The sequence below is a fragment of the Chelonia mydas genome, chromosome 1 (genome assembly GCF_015237465.2).
Source record: "Chelonia mydas isolate rCheMyd1 chromosome 1, rCheMyd1.pri.v2, whole genome shotgun sequence".
In the NCBI taxonomy this organism is placed as follows: domain Eukaryota; kingdom Metazoa; phylum Chordata; order Testudines; family Cheloniidae; genus Chelonia; species Chelonia mydas.
In genome coordinates this window covers 338,273,398-338,290,620 of record NC_057849.1, presented here as the reverse complement: position 1 = coordinate 338,290,620, position 17,223 = coordinate 338,273,398, and the positions used below count along the sequence as shown (strand labels likewise).

At 38.8% G+C, this 17,223-nt stretch overlaps 1 protein-coding gene and 1 long non-coding RNA gene across 4 annotated transcripts in view; one reads left to right on the top strand and one right to left on the bottom strand.

Moving 5' to 3' along the window:
• The window catches only part of MKLN1 (muskelin 1), a 194,606-nt gene that overhangs the window by 158,412 nt on the left and 18,971 nt on the right, over positions 1-17,223 (bottom strand). For 2 of the 3 annotated variants that reach the window (XM_037889362.2, XM_043520782.1), the window contains exon 2: positions 841-910. In XM_037889362.2, coding sequence (XP_037745290.1) covers positions 841-910 — 70 coding nt within the window. Of the gene's footprint in view, positions 1-840; positions 911-15,258; positions 15,330-17,223 lie in introns of those variants that run through there. The other variant, XM_037889364.1, reaches the window with a different exon arrangement.
• On the top strand, positions 8,588-9,044 carry LOC122461393. Its single transcript, XR_006283253.1, has 2 exons — positions 8,588-8,631; positions 8,899-9,044. It is a non-coding gene; the product is annotated as an uncharacterized LOC122461393 (long non-coding RNA).

Here is a 17,223-nt window from a genome sequence, read left to right as displayed (position 1 = left end):
ACCAATATTACTAGACTGTTTAAGAAGTAAGTGGGATAGCAGAATTTGCAAACATGCAAATCTATTTGCTTAACAGGAGAGCTTACATTTATTGGAGAAAAAGCCGAACAAATATTTTGAAAGAAAAAAGTGGTAGGATGAACAGATTTTACGTCTCTCAGAAGTTCCAGAAACCAAAATACCATGGTAGAGGGAGGAGTTCGACACTAAAGTTGTGACATTAAGACAAGTGAACAAACAGAACCATGTTCTAACAAAGTAATCAGGCAAAAGAAAGGGAAATACAATTTACTGTTTCTAACAGCTTCCATGTTTAGAAGTCTGGCAGTGTTTAAGTGATGAATATGAAGAGTATGTGGTCTATTCTAGAAGACAGAATATCCTCACTGAAACAAGACTGGTGAGCATAGGAAATCTATCACAGCTCCTCATAGTGCTGAGGAGATGGGGCCTGCATGGCAGATTCCCACCAATGCTCAATGACAGCATAACTTGAATCACTTTTAGCTGGATTCTTGAAGTTTGAAATGAAGAATTAAAAAGATACCTGCCAAATTCACTTGTGGTAACATGACACTCTGCCCCAAAAAGGAAACAGTTTTAAAAAAAACAAGGAGGCAAACATGCCCTCGGTGGAAATGTAAATATTCCTGCCAAGAAGAACAGAGACAGAAAAGCGAGGTAAAGTTTTAGGTATCAGATCACTCAGTCCATACCAGCATGAATAACCCAGTTGTTTAGATTAATAACAGTCAAGATGTAATATAAGTTGCAATTTAAAATTTGGGCCTTTGGAAGCCACAACAGGTCTAAGTACTAATGTAGAATTAAAATGCTTACCTGGGGAGGGTAGTTGCTTTCTGAAGACCACCTTGAAGACTGATCATTAGGCTTGTCCACTAAAATATTCCTAAAAAATGAAAAACAAATGTAAGTTTACAATACTAATTTTTAAACCCCAAACGGTTAACATGCAGAGAAACTACTACACTTTAGCCAATAGCTCCTGTAGTTTGAACACAAACACATATGGCTCAGTCAACAATGCATTTATGAAGCTACCTATGTTGCTATATAGTTTTTTGAATTTGCTGCATAATAGTGTTGTAGAATCTATTTTTTTTTAAAGATAAGTCAAGCCTCTAGTGCTTGTGGTTGTGAAGACAATTCACATGAAAGCCAACGCATTTATGTTTACCCAAGTCTGCTGACAACTTGAAACCTTAACTCAGAGAGGCATGGACTGTCTCATTCACTTCAACAGGGCATGAATTTTAAAGCCAATGAGGTGTTATATGATAACATTAACCATTTAGCTAGATTATGCTAAAATGATAGTCAGTGAAAGTATACTTCTATTTGTTAGACACTAAGTACTGGAATGGAGAGGAATGGAGCTGCTAGCTTGCTTTCAAGTTTTGCCACAGTGGGGAAATTAGAAATTCATCTCACCCTCAAATTTGAAGTCACTTTCACCCCTGTCAATAAGTCTAGACTGATGCACAGGATATGAGGACTCATAAAATGCTTAACCTGCATTGCCTTCCCATGCATTAAGAGACACCTGTGACCACTGTGTCCTCCTTTGTAATTTAGCGTACTGAACTACTTTGGCTTGAAAGAAAGATATATGAATGTGTGATGGTAAGAGGCACAAAGACCAAGTTAGGTGCCTGAACCTCAGTGGACAGAATTCATCCTATTCGATTTTTTCCTTTACTCAGGCTGGAGACCAGCTGAATCCTGATCTGGGAAGCCCCTAGTAGGCAAAGGAGGAGGATGTAAAAAGATTTATTATTTCTCCATCTGCCATGTAGAAGGAACTGTATATATATTGACTAGTATAAAAGATTGAAGAAGGGAAAGTTTATGTAAAAGCTTAAAGGGAAAAGGTTAAAAGAGAAGTTTAACAGGGTCATTCAAAAAGAGTAGCTCTCTCCACATACTAGAAACAGGAAGAAACACCAACAGATAAGGAGCCACCAGGCAGTCCAGTACAGGAGTAATGTTTAGGAAATACGCAAACAGATGGACTAAGATAGATGCCTGATGCCTGAGTTTGAAGACATAGCAAAGTAATCTGGGTACATCAATTCCCTAAACCAGGGGTGTTCAACCTACGGCCTGCGGGCCGTACATGGCCCACCAGAATATTTCATAAGGCCTGCAGCCTGCTTCAATACAATATACTAAGGACCGTTTCATTAGTGTTTGTTCTCATATTTACATCATTTTAGTATACACAAGTGTGTAAATAGACAATACTGTACATAGAAACAACCTATCTAAATACATGTGGAACAAGCTGAATTTAAAGTATTAATACAGCTGACTTTAAATATTATTAAATATGCAGAATCTGTAGACTAAGGGGGGGAATATGACAGAAGTCTATAAAGTCATGACTGGTGTGGAGAAAGTAAATAGTGTTATTTTCTCGTCCTCATAACACAAGAACTAGGGGTCACCAAATGAAATTAATAGGCAGCAAATTTAAAAACAAACAAAAAGAAGTATTTCTTCACACAACGCAGTGTCAACCTGTGGAACTCTTTGCCAGAAGATGTTGTGGAAGGCTAAGACTAAAGAGTTCAAAAAAGAACTAGATAAAGTTCATGGAGGTTAGGTCCATCAATGGCTATTAGCCAGGATGGGCAGGGATGGTGTCCCTAGGCTCTGTTTGCCAGAAGCTGGGAATGGGCAACAGGGGATGGATCACTTGATGATTACCTGTTCTGTTCATTCCCTCTGAAGCACCTGGCATTGGCCACTGTTGAAAGACAGGATACTGGGCTAGATGGACCTCTAGTTTGACCCAGTATAGCCGTTCAAGGTTGTGCTGAGGTTTATGTGGCCCTCCTGTCATAAGGTTGGGCATCACTACCCTAAACCCACTGAAGTCCCAAGAAGGAAGAGTACATGATTGCACTCGATCGACCCTCCAAAAAACATCTGAAATTTTTTTTTTAAAAAGGTACCTCAATAAAGAGTGTCTGACTCACAGATTAGGGAGAACAAGTGAAGACACGGCAGATAGTAGGGAAGAACCAAAGCCAAAGAAAATCAACTGAGCATCAAGGTGGACAGTAGGGAGTTGATCTGAATTTAAGGCCAAAACAAATGATCGGATATCTAAGATTCTAGCAGGAAAAAAAAAAGGGGGGGGGGGGGGAGAGTTACAGTGATTCGCTCTCTCAAATCAGTGTTAGAAACTGGCCAAGGAGAAATAATGAAGACACAGAGCTGCAGAACTGCTTGGCACAATGCGGGGCGTTAGGAGAGCGAGAGAGATCAAATCTGATAAAGAAAATAGAGGAGAAACATTAGAATTAAGAGATTGCCTGAAAATGCAGAGGGAGGAAACCCAATATGGGCAGAACATTTTAAACATGTACCTTTTCAGATTAAAGATCAATTTCAGGATAAGGAAGGACAGTTTCTCATTAAAGGATACAACTATTGGGATATTAACAGGGGGCTCAGTGTATACCCCCAATCAAAAGCAAAAAGCTCTAAGCCTCTTTAAGAATTTCTTGAAAATATTACAACATTTTGGGGAAGGGAAATCATACTTGGAGGAGACTTCTATTATATACCAAATTCCTTACTGTCCCAGATTTGAAGACAACATAGGAGAGAAGGAAACAGGCGCAGCATTAACTTTTCTATGACAACTCAGTTGCTCAGATTTCTGGAGAACTGCACCCATGGGAAGGAGATGATACATTTTATTCACACCCGCGTTTATACACTACAATAGATTTAATGTTAATCTCTAAATCCTTATTGAAGGAGATCTAGTCTGCAGAAATTGGTGCCATTACATGGTCAGCTCATGCCCATTCAAAGTAATATTTGATAAAAGGGATGGACGGATACCAAAGATCATTTTTATGGGAAATTAACTGTTTGCTGCTCCAGGTCAAAGATCCGGTTGCAGCAATTAAAAAGGATATTGTTGAACACTTCCAAATAAATGATAAAAGACAAATATAAAGTGAGATCTTCTATCAGAGGCAGGAAGTTGTATTTAAGAGTCAGTTGATTGAAAGCTCAAGAAAAATTAAAACTAACAGGAGATAAAAAGGTTACAAGGGATTCGTAAAAACAGGTTCAAAAAAGTATATCAATAGGGAATAACCAGTGTTTAGACACCACTGAGAAAGATTTTGCTAGATGACAGTGGAAATTTCTGTTTGAAGACCTGACTCAAAGCATACGTTTTATGAAAAAGGAAATAAAGTGACAAGTTATTGGCCCAAATGCTTAAAGAGATGAGGGCAATACATTATTTCACCAACTAAGAACAATCAGCAAAGGTAGCTACACACCCTATTGAAATATGTGCAGATTTTCCCTGCTTCTTATAAAAACCTATGTTGTGATAAATGAAGCGGGGATAGCTCCCTTTTATGGACACCCAGCCAGTTAGCTACAAAATCCCTGTTAGTAGCTGTTCTCTACTTGCTTTACCTGGACAGGGTTAAAAAAGCCCATAGGTAAAAGGAAGAGAGTGGGCACCTGACCAAAAGAGCCAATGGGAAGGGTAGAACTTTTTTAAATTGGGAAAAAACTTTCCTCTTTGTGTCTGTCTGTTCTCCGGAGAGAGAGGAGAGAACAGCAATGCTGTAAGAAGGTTTAAACCAGGTATAAAAAAAAAAATCACCAAATCATACCTCAAAACTGCTTATCGAAACCCCAGATATGTAAATAGATCAGGGAATGTCTACGAAGAGGCGATTAGGTTTCTCTCATTTCTTTATGGCTTGTGGATTCCTCTGTGCTAACCCCAGGTGCTTTTGTTTTGCTTGTAACCTTTAAGCTGGACCTCAAGAAAACCATTCTTGATGCTTAATTATTATATCTGCTCTTTTTTAAAATCTAGCAATAGCCTACATTCCAGATGTATTTTCTTTTTGTTTTTTAATAAAATTTACCCTTTTTAAGAACATGATTGGGTTTTGTGTCCTAAGAGGTTTGTGCCTAGGTTGTTTAATTAGCTGGTGGCAACAGCTGATTTCCTTTGTTTTCTTATCTCAGCTCTTCTCCAGAGGGGGTGTGAAAGGGCTTGAGAGTACCCCACAGGGAGGAATTCTCAAGTGTACCTTCCTGGGTCCAAAAGGGGTTTTTTCCACTTGGGTGGTGGCAGCATCTACCCATCCAAGGTCAGAGAAAAGCTGTAACCTTGGGAGTTTAATACCAGCCTGGAGTGGCCAGTATTAATTTTTAGAATCCTTGCGCGCCCACACCTGCACTCAGTGCCAGATTGGGGAATCAGCCTTGACATATGTACTTCACATACTCCAAGCTATGAAATTATTCAAAAACATCTGTAAGCAGCTGGCTTGCCAAAGATAAACAAAATAGATAAAGAAGCTTCAGATAAAGAAATAACAGAAGACTTCTTATAAACAATCATAAGTATGAAGAGGGGTAAAACTCCAGAACTTGATGGCTTCCCAGCAGAATTTTTACAAGATATTTAAAGAGGTATTAACAAGTCTGTGGAGGGGTACCTTTAATGGCATTCTGTTAAGGGAGGAACTTACTCCGTGAAAGAAGCTACTAAAGTTGGAAAAGACTTTACTATATGCACCTCTTTATAGGCCCTTGTCACTGCTAATCATGATAAAGAATTTAGAAAAATATTACCTAACCGAATGTACTCCACGCTCTTGGTTTACACAAACTCAGATCAAACCGGATTAACTGATAGACAAGTGTCAGATAATACTGTATTCTCAGAGTATTTGGACTCTTCCATGGTGCCACACCAAAAGAGATCCATTTCTTCTATCACCTGATGCACAGAAAGCTTTTGATAGAATAAAGTGGAACTTTCTGTTTGAAGTCCTGTCCCATAAATGGATAACATCTCTTTATACCAGCTGTAAAACTGTTGAGTGAATCAATGGGGTTAAATTTTCTGTTTGAATTACACATGGAAACTAGGCAGGGATGTCCATTGTTTCCTTTATTTTCCGCACTGGCCATGGAGCCTTTTACATACAGGAAAAGCAATAAATGAATTCATCACAGGGATAAAACTTACAGGGACACATCAGAAATTAGCTTTATATTCTGATGACACAGTATTTTTAACTAAATGAAAAATTCCTGGCTTTAAAGTAAATTATGCCAAATCTGAAACATTAGCTCTACCTTCGCTAGGCTCTACATAGTCATCCCTCCAGAAAACATTTAGTACAAATGGACAAGTTTTATAAAATACCTGGGGATTCAAATATAAAACAAAACCAGAAGAGCTGTATAATTTCAATGTCAAAATCACGACTTCAGCAAATGAAAAAAAAAAATAGAGAGTGCTGGGAAAATTATACAGTTTCATGGTTAGGTAGAAAAGTCACAGCCAAAATGACTATTTTGCCAGAGATATCTTTCTTGTTTCAAAGTCTTCCTATAATCATCTCAGATAAAACTAGCAGGAATGCAAAGAATACAAGAACTTATATGAAATAAACAGACCAGAGTGACTGGAGATACTCTGTAAGCACCCAACAACAGGGTGAACTAGCTGTTCCAATTATACAGTAATATCAAACCAGACAACTCAAAGCAACAACAGTTTAGGGGTGCTCGAATCCAGCGGTTCTCAAACTGTGGGCTGGGATCCCAAAGTGGGTTGCAACCCCATTTTAATGCGGTCGCCAGTGCTGGCATTAGACTTGCTGGGGCCTGGGGCTGAAGCTCAAGCCCAAGCTCCACCGCCCGGGGCCAAAGACCAAGGGCTTCAGCCCAGAGTGGCAGGGCTCAGGCTTCGGACTCCCCCCTCCTGGGGTCATGTAGTAATTTTTGTTATCAGAAGGGAGTCGTGGTGCAATTAAGTTTGAGAACCCCTGCTCTAATCCACCCAAACACTTGATCTTTATTCGGCAAGAAAATTGTGGCAGAGTATATACTGCTAGGTTACCAGGGTTTAATTTAAAAAAAAAAAAAAAAACCACACACCAACCAACCACCACACCTCCAGAAAGGTATAATTACCCCTCTGCAAAGGCTACACTACGATTTGGGCTAGAACTAGAGAAAAAATTTCCCTTTGCCAATGTTTAACATTTGCAAATTATCCAGATTTGAACTTAAACCACAAACCATTGCGTTTTAAAGATTAGAAGAGCCAGGAAATACATATGTATGGCAGGGTGTTCTAAGAATTTTATCTTATTTAGAAATCAAAAACTTGTCTAGATAAATTGTTTCATACAGAAAAACTAACTTTAGTACAAGCAATGGCTTCTGATCCATTAGGAAACAGAGTTATAATCTATATCAATCACTGCAGACACCTACCCAAAAAGAAGAAAATGTCCATATAGGGCACTGTGGGAAAAGAATCTGGACAGACATTACCTCACAGGTATGGGATTCTGTCTGGAAAAGAGGAGACCAACCTGAGTCTGCAGCATGATAAAATTTCTTTAAGGTACTATTTGAATGGTACCTTACAGCGTCAAGTAAAATATATAAAGACTGAAAGGGGATAAAACGTTGGAGAAATTGTGGTAAAAAGATTTTATGCATATATGGCAGACATCTCCAGTCAGAATGTATTGGAATGCAATTCATAATAAAATCCAGCAATTTGTAATATTTGGTTATCAAATGATCTTGTGATAATCTTCCTGGGGCTTCCTAGCCAGGGTGGATAAAAATCAATGATAAAAAAATCTAAAAGTTTTTTATTTAAATAGGTTTTTTCCTCAAAAAGCATCTTCAAAAAAAATCCAATCTAAAGATAGTTTTAATTAAGATACATTATAGGTCAAAGATATCTCATCATGGAATAGGGATTATAAATTCTAGTTCTATAGTATGAGACAATATATTCATGTAATGTTTAAGAAAATATTTTGTAAATGAGTTCCAATAGTTCATGGATTAGGGACCTAATCTTATGGGGTTCCAGGGGCTTCTATATAGATTTAGGCTAATCTTTCTATCTACCCAATGGGACTCAGTGCTCAGTCTAGAAGATACCATCAGAGATGCTTAGTTTGGCAGTTCTCAAACTATGGATTTGTGTCCCCAGAGATAACATGCTTGTTAACAGCAAAAATGTTTTAAAATAAAATAAATAAATAGAAGTGAGAAATAACAGACCTCAACCTTATTGTCCTCTGCAAATTTATGTACACAGAGTCAATCCCTTACTTCTCTCTAAAAGTGCAAAGTTTCAAAAAGCTCAATGAATAGAAGACTGTTGAGGACGGAATAGATCTAGACAAGGAGAAGAAATCTCCAGATAAATGTGAGAAGGGAGGGAAAGGCAGTAGAAACAAAATTGAAACTGTTCAAGCAGCATATTCCAGAATTCTCGAGGTCTTTCTGAGTGTAGCCTCCATTGATTTGAAATCTTCCATACCATTCTCTCACTAGAAGGGAAAACCTATAATGGCAGCAGGCCTTAAGAGAGACCCAGTTTGGGAATATTTTATGAAGTTCCTCTATCTCTGGGTAGGACAGGCATGCGTGCAAAATGCAAACAGTGCAACAAAGAAATGCAAGGCCTGGTTGCCAGAATGAAAAAATATCATGAGAAGTGTTCCTTCTCAGGAGGAACATGCACTGAAGATGATGAAAGGAACATGTCTGAACATTCAAGATCTTCAGGTTAGTAAACTTTATTTCATTACTTTTCTTAAGGACTGCCTGTCTTCCTTCTGGACTATTCTTGAATTCTCACCTTTGAGCAAAAAATATACTTGTTACTCTATGATACTATCAATTTAGATGCAGCTGTGATAAAAAATAGCTGAAACAGGCAGATCTTCCTTTTACAATTTCACCTTTAAAGTAGTACTGAGTGTCCGTGAATGCAATGAGTAATACTAAATGAGCAGTATGGTAGTAACAACTGCATTGACTTATTTTATTTAGGAGAAGCCATCCTCAACATACAGGATTTTGAAGACTGTCCACCTTCACGATCACCATCTTTTTTCTATAGTTTCAGCATTATCTGCCAATCATAGTGTTTCAGTCACATCATGTATGTCACGTAGCCACAGTATATCACCCGTAGCCCAGAAAAAAAATCTCCATTATCCAGAAACAATCATAGATAAGTGTGTGATAAGAACCATCAGATTACGAAAAGTAGTAACTGAAAAAAAAAAATCGTCCAGTTTGTTTATGCAACAAACTCTCCTTTGCGTATGATTGAGAACCCACACTTCATTAACATGGTTCAGTCATTAAGACCAGGATACAGTCCACCCAACAGAGCAGATGTCACAGGCAAATTGCTGGATAAAGTGTATGAAAGAAGCTGAGCAGTGTGCAAAAGGGTAAAATTGTTAACCTGAGTCTTGATGCGTGGAGCAATGTCCACAATGATCCTGTAGTATGTGCTTGTGTGGCAACAGAAGAAGGGAATGTCTTCCTTACAGAAACAATTGATACATCAAGAAATGCATACACAGCAGAATACTTACAAGAAGTAGCAGTAAAAGCTTTAACAAACGGCGAAAAAAAATTCAAATGTCTAGTATGCAGTTTGGTCACAGACAATGCTGCAAATGTATCCAAGATGAGAAGAAACAGAGAACAGAGTCCCAAGCTAATAACATACAGTTGAAGTGCTCATTTGATGCACCTTCTAGCCAAAGATTTCAGTGTTCCAGAAATAAAGGCTAATGATGTTGAAATTGCAAAATACTTCTGTAACAACCACTTTGCAGCAGCTGCTCTGAAAAAAGTGGGAGGAAACAAGCTAACTCTCCCATAAGACGTGCAATGGAACTCAGTGGTGGACTGTTTTGAGCACTAGATCAAGAACTGGCCTAATCTGATGAGTTTGTGAACAAAATCGTGAAAAAATAGATGGCACTATCACAGCCAAAGTTCTCAACATTGGGCTTAAGAGAAATGTTGAACACATGCTGAGTATCCTGAAGCCTATTTCCGTAGCCTTGAACAAAATGCAGGGAAATTGCTGTTTTATTGCTGACGCTGTAGAAATTTAGAAGGAACTGAGTGAGATCCTAAAAAGAGAAATATGCAATGACTGAGTTAAATTACAAGCATGTAAAAAACAAATGGGACAAGCACTATCTCCAGCTCATTTTCTTGCAAATATTCTCAATACTCAGTACTGGGGACAAACCTTAACTGCTGAAGAGGAGGAGTTGGCTATGACATGGAAATCCAGCAATCATCCCTTCAGAATGCCAACTATTATAAACTTCAGAGCTAAGGGTGAACCATTCAAGAAATATATGTTTGCTGATGATGTTTTAAAGAAAGTCACTTAAGCATTTGGATTCCGAGACTGTTGAAGTCATAATCTCAATTTTAACAAGAGTAGCTTCTTCTGCCGGTGTAGAAAGAATATTTTCTTCCTTTGGACTAATTGATTCCAAATTGAGAAATAGTTTGCGACCTGAAAAAGCAGGAAAGCTTGTTTTTTCTTTTCCAGATTATGAACAAACAGGAAACTGAAGGTGAAGATGGAGTTAGCTACAGAAGCCAAAATTTTAAGTTTCTCATGTTGACCTGGCTGACACAGTAAATTTAATTTGTTTGTTTTTTTAAATTCATTTAACTATTTTAGTTAACAATTTAACAAACCTGATTTCAAAAAACTTGAATGTTTAACTAAATTCGAGAATTCATATGCTTGTTTTGTTAAATTATTATATGTTTGCTGTTGAAGAAAAAAATCCAGAATACATAACGTTGTTGTTTTAGTTAAATAAAAATTTAAATGTCTTTCCAGAGCGGATCCAGAGAACAGAAGGGTGTGCTGTCTGCCGGGTGCTAAGATACGGGATGTGGAACTGAGGCTGAAGAGGATCCCGACAGGATCGGGAAAGAATCCACTCATGGTCATATCATTTGTTTCCACATGAAGGACAAGATTCTCACTGGACTGTATCAGGGGAGACTATGCCAGGCTGGGGAAGGCACTTAAGGAAATCGAGGCTCAGGTGACCTTCAGTGAGATTCTGCCTGTTCCTAGAGAAGGGCAACAAAGATGTGACAAGATTATGATGAACAGATGGCTCAGGCAGCAGTGCTATAAGGAGGGCTTTGGGATGTATGGCCACTGGGAGGCATTCATGGACAGAGGACTGTTCTCTCAGGATGGACTTCACCTGAGTAAGGAGGGAAATAGACTTCTAGGATGGAGGCTGGCACAACTGATTAAGAGAGCTTTAAACTAGGAATTTGGGGGAGACGGTTGGGAGATGTCCAGGTAATCTCCATGCTGGATTTTAACACTGAGCGGTAAGAAAATGAAGAAAGAAACGATACAGCCATGGGTAGGAGAATGGACATAAGGAAGAAGGGTAGTGTAGATACCAGTCCAATAGGCGATACTGGCAGTAGAACGTCTGGGCCTAATCAGGTAAAGAATGTGAGTAAAGCCAAACAGCGAAAATTAAGATGTTTGCACACCAGTGCGAGGAGCCTAGGTAACAAAATGGAGGAACTAGAGTTACTGGTGCAGTAAGTGAAATCAGATATTATAGGAATAACAAACACGGTGGAATAGTAGTCATGACTGGAGTACAGGTATTGAAGGGTATGTGCTGTTTAGGAAAGACAGAACTAAAGGTAAAGGTGGTGGAGTAGCATTGTATATCAATGATGAGGTAGACTGTAAAGAAATAAGAAGTGATGGAATGGATAACACAGAGTCTGTCTGGGCAAAAATCACATTGGGGAAGAAAGCTACTAGAGCCTCCCCTGGGACCGTGCTTGGGGTGTGCTATAGACCGCCGGGACCTGATTTGGATATGGATAGAGACCTCTTTAATGTTTTTAATGAAGTAAATACTAATGGAAATTGTGTGATCATGGAAGACTAACTTCCCAGATATAGACTGGAGGACAAGTGCTAGTAATAATAATAATAGAGCTCAGATTTTCCTGGATACAATAGCTGATGGGATTCCTTCACCAAGTAGTTGCTGAACCAACAAGAGGAGAAACCATTTTAGATTTGGTTTTGGTGAGTAGTGAAGACCTCATAGAAGAAATGCTTGTAGGGGACAACCTTGGTTCGAGCGATCGTGAGCTAATTTAGTTCAAACTAAATTAAAAGGATAAAAAAAAGATCTGTGACTAGGATTTTTTATTTCAAAAGGGCTAACTTTAAAAAATTAAGGAAATTAGTTAGGGAAGTGGATTGGACTGAAGAACTTGTGGATCTAAAGGTGGAGGAGGCCTGGAATTACTTCAAGTCAAAGTTGCAGAAACTATCAGAAGCCTACATCCCAAGAAAGGGGAAAAAATTCATAGGCAGGAATTGTAGACCAAGCTGGATGAGCAAGCATCTCAGAAAGGTGATTAAGAAAAAGCAGAAAGCCTACAAGGAGTGGAAGATGGGAGGGATTAGCAAGGAAAGCTCCCTTATTGAGATCAGAACATGTAGGGATAAAGTGAGAAAGGCCAAAAGCCATGTAGAGTTGGACCTTGCGAAGGGAATTAAAATCAACAGTAAAAGATTCTATAGCCATATAAATAAGAAAACAAAGAAAGAAGAAGTGGGACAGCTAAACACTGAGGATGGAGTGGAGGTCAAGGATAATCTAGGCACGGCCCAGTATCTAAACAAATACTTTGCCTCAGTCTTTAATGAGGAGCTTAGGGATAATGGCAGATGGGAATGAGGATATGGAGGTAGATATTACCACAGCCGAGATAGAAGCCAAACTAACAGCTTAATAGGACTAAACCGGGGGGCCCAGATAATCTTCATCCAAGAATATTAAAGGAACTGCCATATGAAATTACAAGCCCATTAGCAAGAACGTTTAATGAATCTGTAAACTCAGGGGTTGTACCGTATGGTTGGAGAATTGCTAACATAGTTCCTGTTTTTAAGAAGGTGGGGGGGAGAGATCCAGGTAAGTACAGGCCTGTTTGTATGACATCTCTAGTATGCAAGGTCTTGGAAAAAATTTTGAACGAGAAAGTAGTTAAGGACACTGAGGTCAACGGTAATTGGGACAAAATACAACATGGTTTTACAAAAGGTAGATCTTCTTCTTTGAGAAGGTAAGAAATTTTTTTAGACAAAGGAAACACAGTGGATTTAATTTATCTCTATTTCAGTAAGGCATCTGATACGGTTCCACATGGGGAATTAGTTAAATTGGAAAAGATGGGGATCAATATGAAAACTGAAAGGTGGATATGGAACTAGTTAAAGGGGAGACTAACAGGTCATACTGAAAGGTGAACTGTCAGGCTGGAGGGAAGTTACTAGTGGAGTTCCTCAGGGACCAATTCTATTTAATCTTTTTATTACTGACCTTGGCACAAAAAGTGGGACTGTGCTAATAAAGTTTACGGATGACACAAAGCTGGGAGGTGTTGCCAAAACAGAGAAGGACCGGGATATCATACAGGAAGGTCTGGATGACCTTGTAAACTGGAGTAATAGTAATAGGATGAAATGCAATAGTGAAAAGTGAAAAGTCATTCATTTAGGGATTAACAACAAGAATTTTTGTTATAAGCTAGGGACTCATCAGTTGGAAGTAACAGAGGAGGAGAAGGTTGGAGTATTGGAGTATTGGTTGATCACAGGATGACTATGAGTCTCCAATGTGATAAGGCCATGAAAAAAGGTAATGAGGTCTTGGGATGAATCAGGCAAGGTATTTTCAGTAGAGATAAGGAGGTGTTAGTACCATTATACAAGGCACTGGTGAGACCTCATCTGGAATACTGCGTGCAGTTCTGGTCTCCCATGTTTAAGAAGGATGAATTCAAACTGGAACAGGTACAGAGAAGGGCTACGAGGATGATCTGAAGAATGGAGAACTTGTCTTATGAAAGGAGACCCAAAGAGCTTGGCTTATTTAGCCTAACCAAAAGAAGGCTGAGGGGAGATATGATTGCTCTTTATAAATATATCAGAGGGATAAATACCAGAAAGGGAGAGGAATTATTTAAGCTCAGTACCAATGTGGACACAAGAACAAATGGATATAAACTAGCCATCAGGAAGCTTAGAATTGAAATTAGATGAAGATTTTTAACTATCAGAGGAGTGAAGTTCTGGAACAGCCTTCCAAGGGGAGCAGTGGGGATAAAAGACATATCTGGCTTCAAGACTAAGCTTGATAAGTTTATGGAGGGGATGGTATGATAGCATAGCCTAATTTTGGCAATTAATTGATCTTTGACTATTAGCAGTAAATATGCCCAGTGGCCTGTGATGGGATGTCAGATGGGGTGGGATCTGAGTTACTACAGAGAATTCTTTCCTGGGCATCTGGCTGGTGAGTCTTGCCCACATGCTCAGGGTTTAGCTGATCACCATATTGGGGTCGGGAAGGAATTTTCCTCCAGGGCAGATTGGTAGAGGCCCTGGGGGTTTTTCGCCTTCCTCTGCAGCGTGGGGCACAGGTCACTTGCTGGACGACTCTCTGCACCTTGAAGTCTTTAAACTATGATTTGAGGACTTCAATAGCTCAGACATAGGTTAGGTGTTACAGGAGTGGGTGGGTAAGATTCTGTGGCCTGTGTTGTGCAGGTGGTCAGACTAGATGACCATGATGGTCCCTTCTGACCTTAAAGTCCATGAGTCTATGTTCTCCTCCTAATACAGCATGGCAAGAAAATCCTCTAAATATTAATGATTAACCTGCTGAACTGGAGATAGTTCACCTCCCAATGACTTCATAAATATCTGCTTCAATGACCTTTGGTAAACGAAATAACCAATCGTTCATTTTCTGATATAGCTATAAAACTAATCTGAAAATTTTTCAAAATAAATCACTTTAAAAATGTATAGTGTGTAACTTCTAAAAATGAAACTTACATCTCTGAGTTGTGAAGAATATATATTTAGGTTATAACCACCAACAAGAATGCACTTTTATATAGAAATCCATGATTAAATTGAGTCTTCCTGACTAGTGATTTAAATCATTTGATCTAAATCAAATCCACCCTGTTCCTAGCAGAAATGATCACATACCAAAATAAATAAATAAAATGAAGGCGTAATCATTTCTCATCCACTAATAGCAATGAGATTACTAATAGCATCTCAATGAAAAGGGGAAAAAAAGTCCAAAAGCAGCAGAATGGTTCCAAAAAAAATGGGAGATTATGGAAGAGTTATCAATTATGTACCCAGCAAATTAGACAGAGGACAAACAAGTACTTCGGTATTTAGTTACCACTTATTCACTACTCAAAGTCTATTTTCCTACAAGAGAACAGCACACTAGTGAGTACAGTCAGTATTTACACTCAATTTAATAAAATCACCAGAAACAACATCTCCTGGATGGGGTAAAGATGCTCTCTCTGTAATGTGGTAACATCCTGTTAAAGGGAGATTTGCTACTGCTGCACAATTTGTTTCTCTTAAAAAAAAAAAAAACCACACATATACAACCCTCAGGTCATAATGATTATCATTTTGTTTGATATTCACATAGCAAAGATTTGTAAGGCTGTTAAAACTTTCTAAATAGTTTCAAAAAGGAGTAAAATCACAAGAAAAAAAAGCAACGTTTTTAATATCTCCCCATCTGTCAGAAGGATAACTTTTATATACTGTCTAAAATGGCATAGAAGGATATTAAAGAACTGAACGAGGATTAATTCCTGCAACAGTCTAGTGGTGCAATAATTCATTCTTTTAACATTTGGTATATTTCATTTAGTAAATGAACTAGGATTAACTATTACCCAAAGGCCTTTTCTATAGAGCAGTAAGTAAACCACTACTGGCAAACAGCGATCTCTATACACTGGACAAAACGCCTGCTCACTCATGAAACAGGCAATTTGATTTTTAAACAGAACTTAGTAAACTTCCAGGCTCATTAGAACTACCTAAAGGCCTATCATATGATGGGACAAAAATCAATAAATCCTGTCAGTCCTGATTATTCTGCATAGCAAGCCATATTTTTAAGTTTCAATGTCCACATTTAATGTTTTTGCCCATTTTTATATAGTATCACTCCACCTCCTGATCATTGATTTAAAGGTTGTTTCCCTCAACTTGTAATAAGTTGCAAGAAAATCCAATTGTTTCCGCCAAAAAATAAAATGAAGTAAGGGAATGTGTGCGTGCACACATACTGTATGACATACAAGTGTAATCTGAATATATTCACGTTGAGAGGCATTAGTCAAATCACATTTAGTAGCAATGGACAAATAATCCACTTACTAACTCAAGGAGGTGCAGAAGTTGTGGTAACTGTCTGGTTCGCATACATGGGGAAAGTACCTGGGAAGGGGATAGCATTACTTAAAATTCTTGCTGGCAGATTCCTATCCAACAGTGATACAATGGTTATAAATGTAGTGCCAAATCCGAAACCAATTTCAAAGTATTACACAGACAGACAGTCTGACTCTACATAGTTAAACACCTCAGCATCTAGGGAATGAGCTGGTGAAGCATTGGATTGCTTGACTGCCATATTGGTCATGTTGCAGAGGATTCCAGCATGATCATTTAAACAAAAAAACCCCCAGGTTTTGTTTTTTTACTGTATTCCCCTTTACTCAAAAATCCCTTATGTAGGACAACATTTTCTAATCTAACATTTTTCAGAGAGTTTAGGAATTCCTGGCACGTAAGGAAAATTGGCTTAAAAATGCTGAAATAGCGCAAATCTATGCCCAGTTTTTCACAATCACAGACGATCAGGCTTGGAAGGGACCTCAGGAGGTCATCTAGTCCAACCCCCTGCTCAAAGCAGGACCAATCCCCAACTAAATCATCCCAGCCAGGACTTTGTCAAGCCTGACCTTAAAAACCTCTAAGGAAGGAGATTCCACCACCTCCCTAGGTAACGCATTCCAGTGTTTCACCACCCTCCTAGTGAAAAAGTTTTTCCCTAATATCCAACCTAAACCTCCCCCACTGCAACTTGAGACCTTGTTCTGTCATCTGCTACCACTGAGAACAGTCTAGATCCATCCTCTTTGGAACCTCCTTTCAGGTAGTTGAAAGCAGCTATCAAATCCCCCCTCATTCGTCTCTTCTGCAGACTAAATAATTCCACTTCCCTCAGCCTCTCCTCCTAAGTCATGTGCTCCAGCCCCCTAATCCTTTTTCTTGCCCTCGGCTGGACTCTTTCCAATTTGTCCACATCCTTCTGTAGTGTGGGGCCCAAAACTGGACACAGTACTCCAGATGAGGCCTCACCAATGCCAAATACAGGGGAATGATCATATCCCTCAATCTGCTCGCAATGCTTCTACTTATAC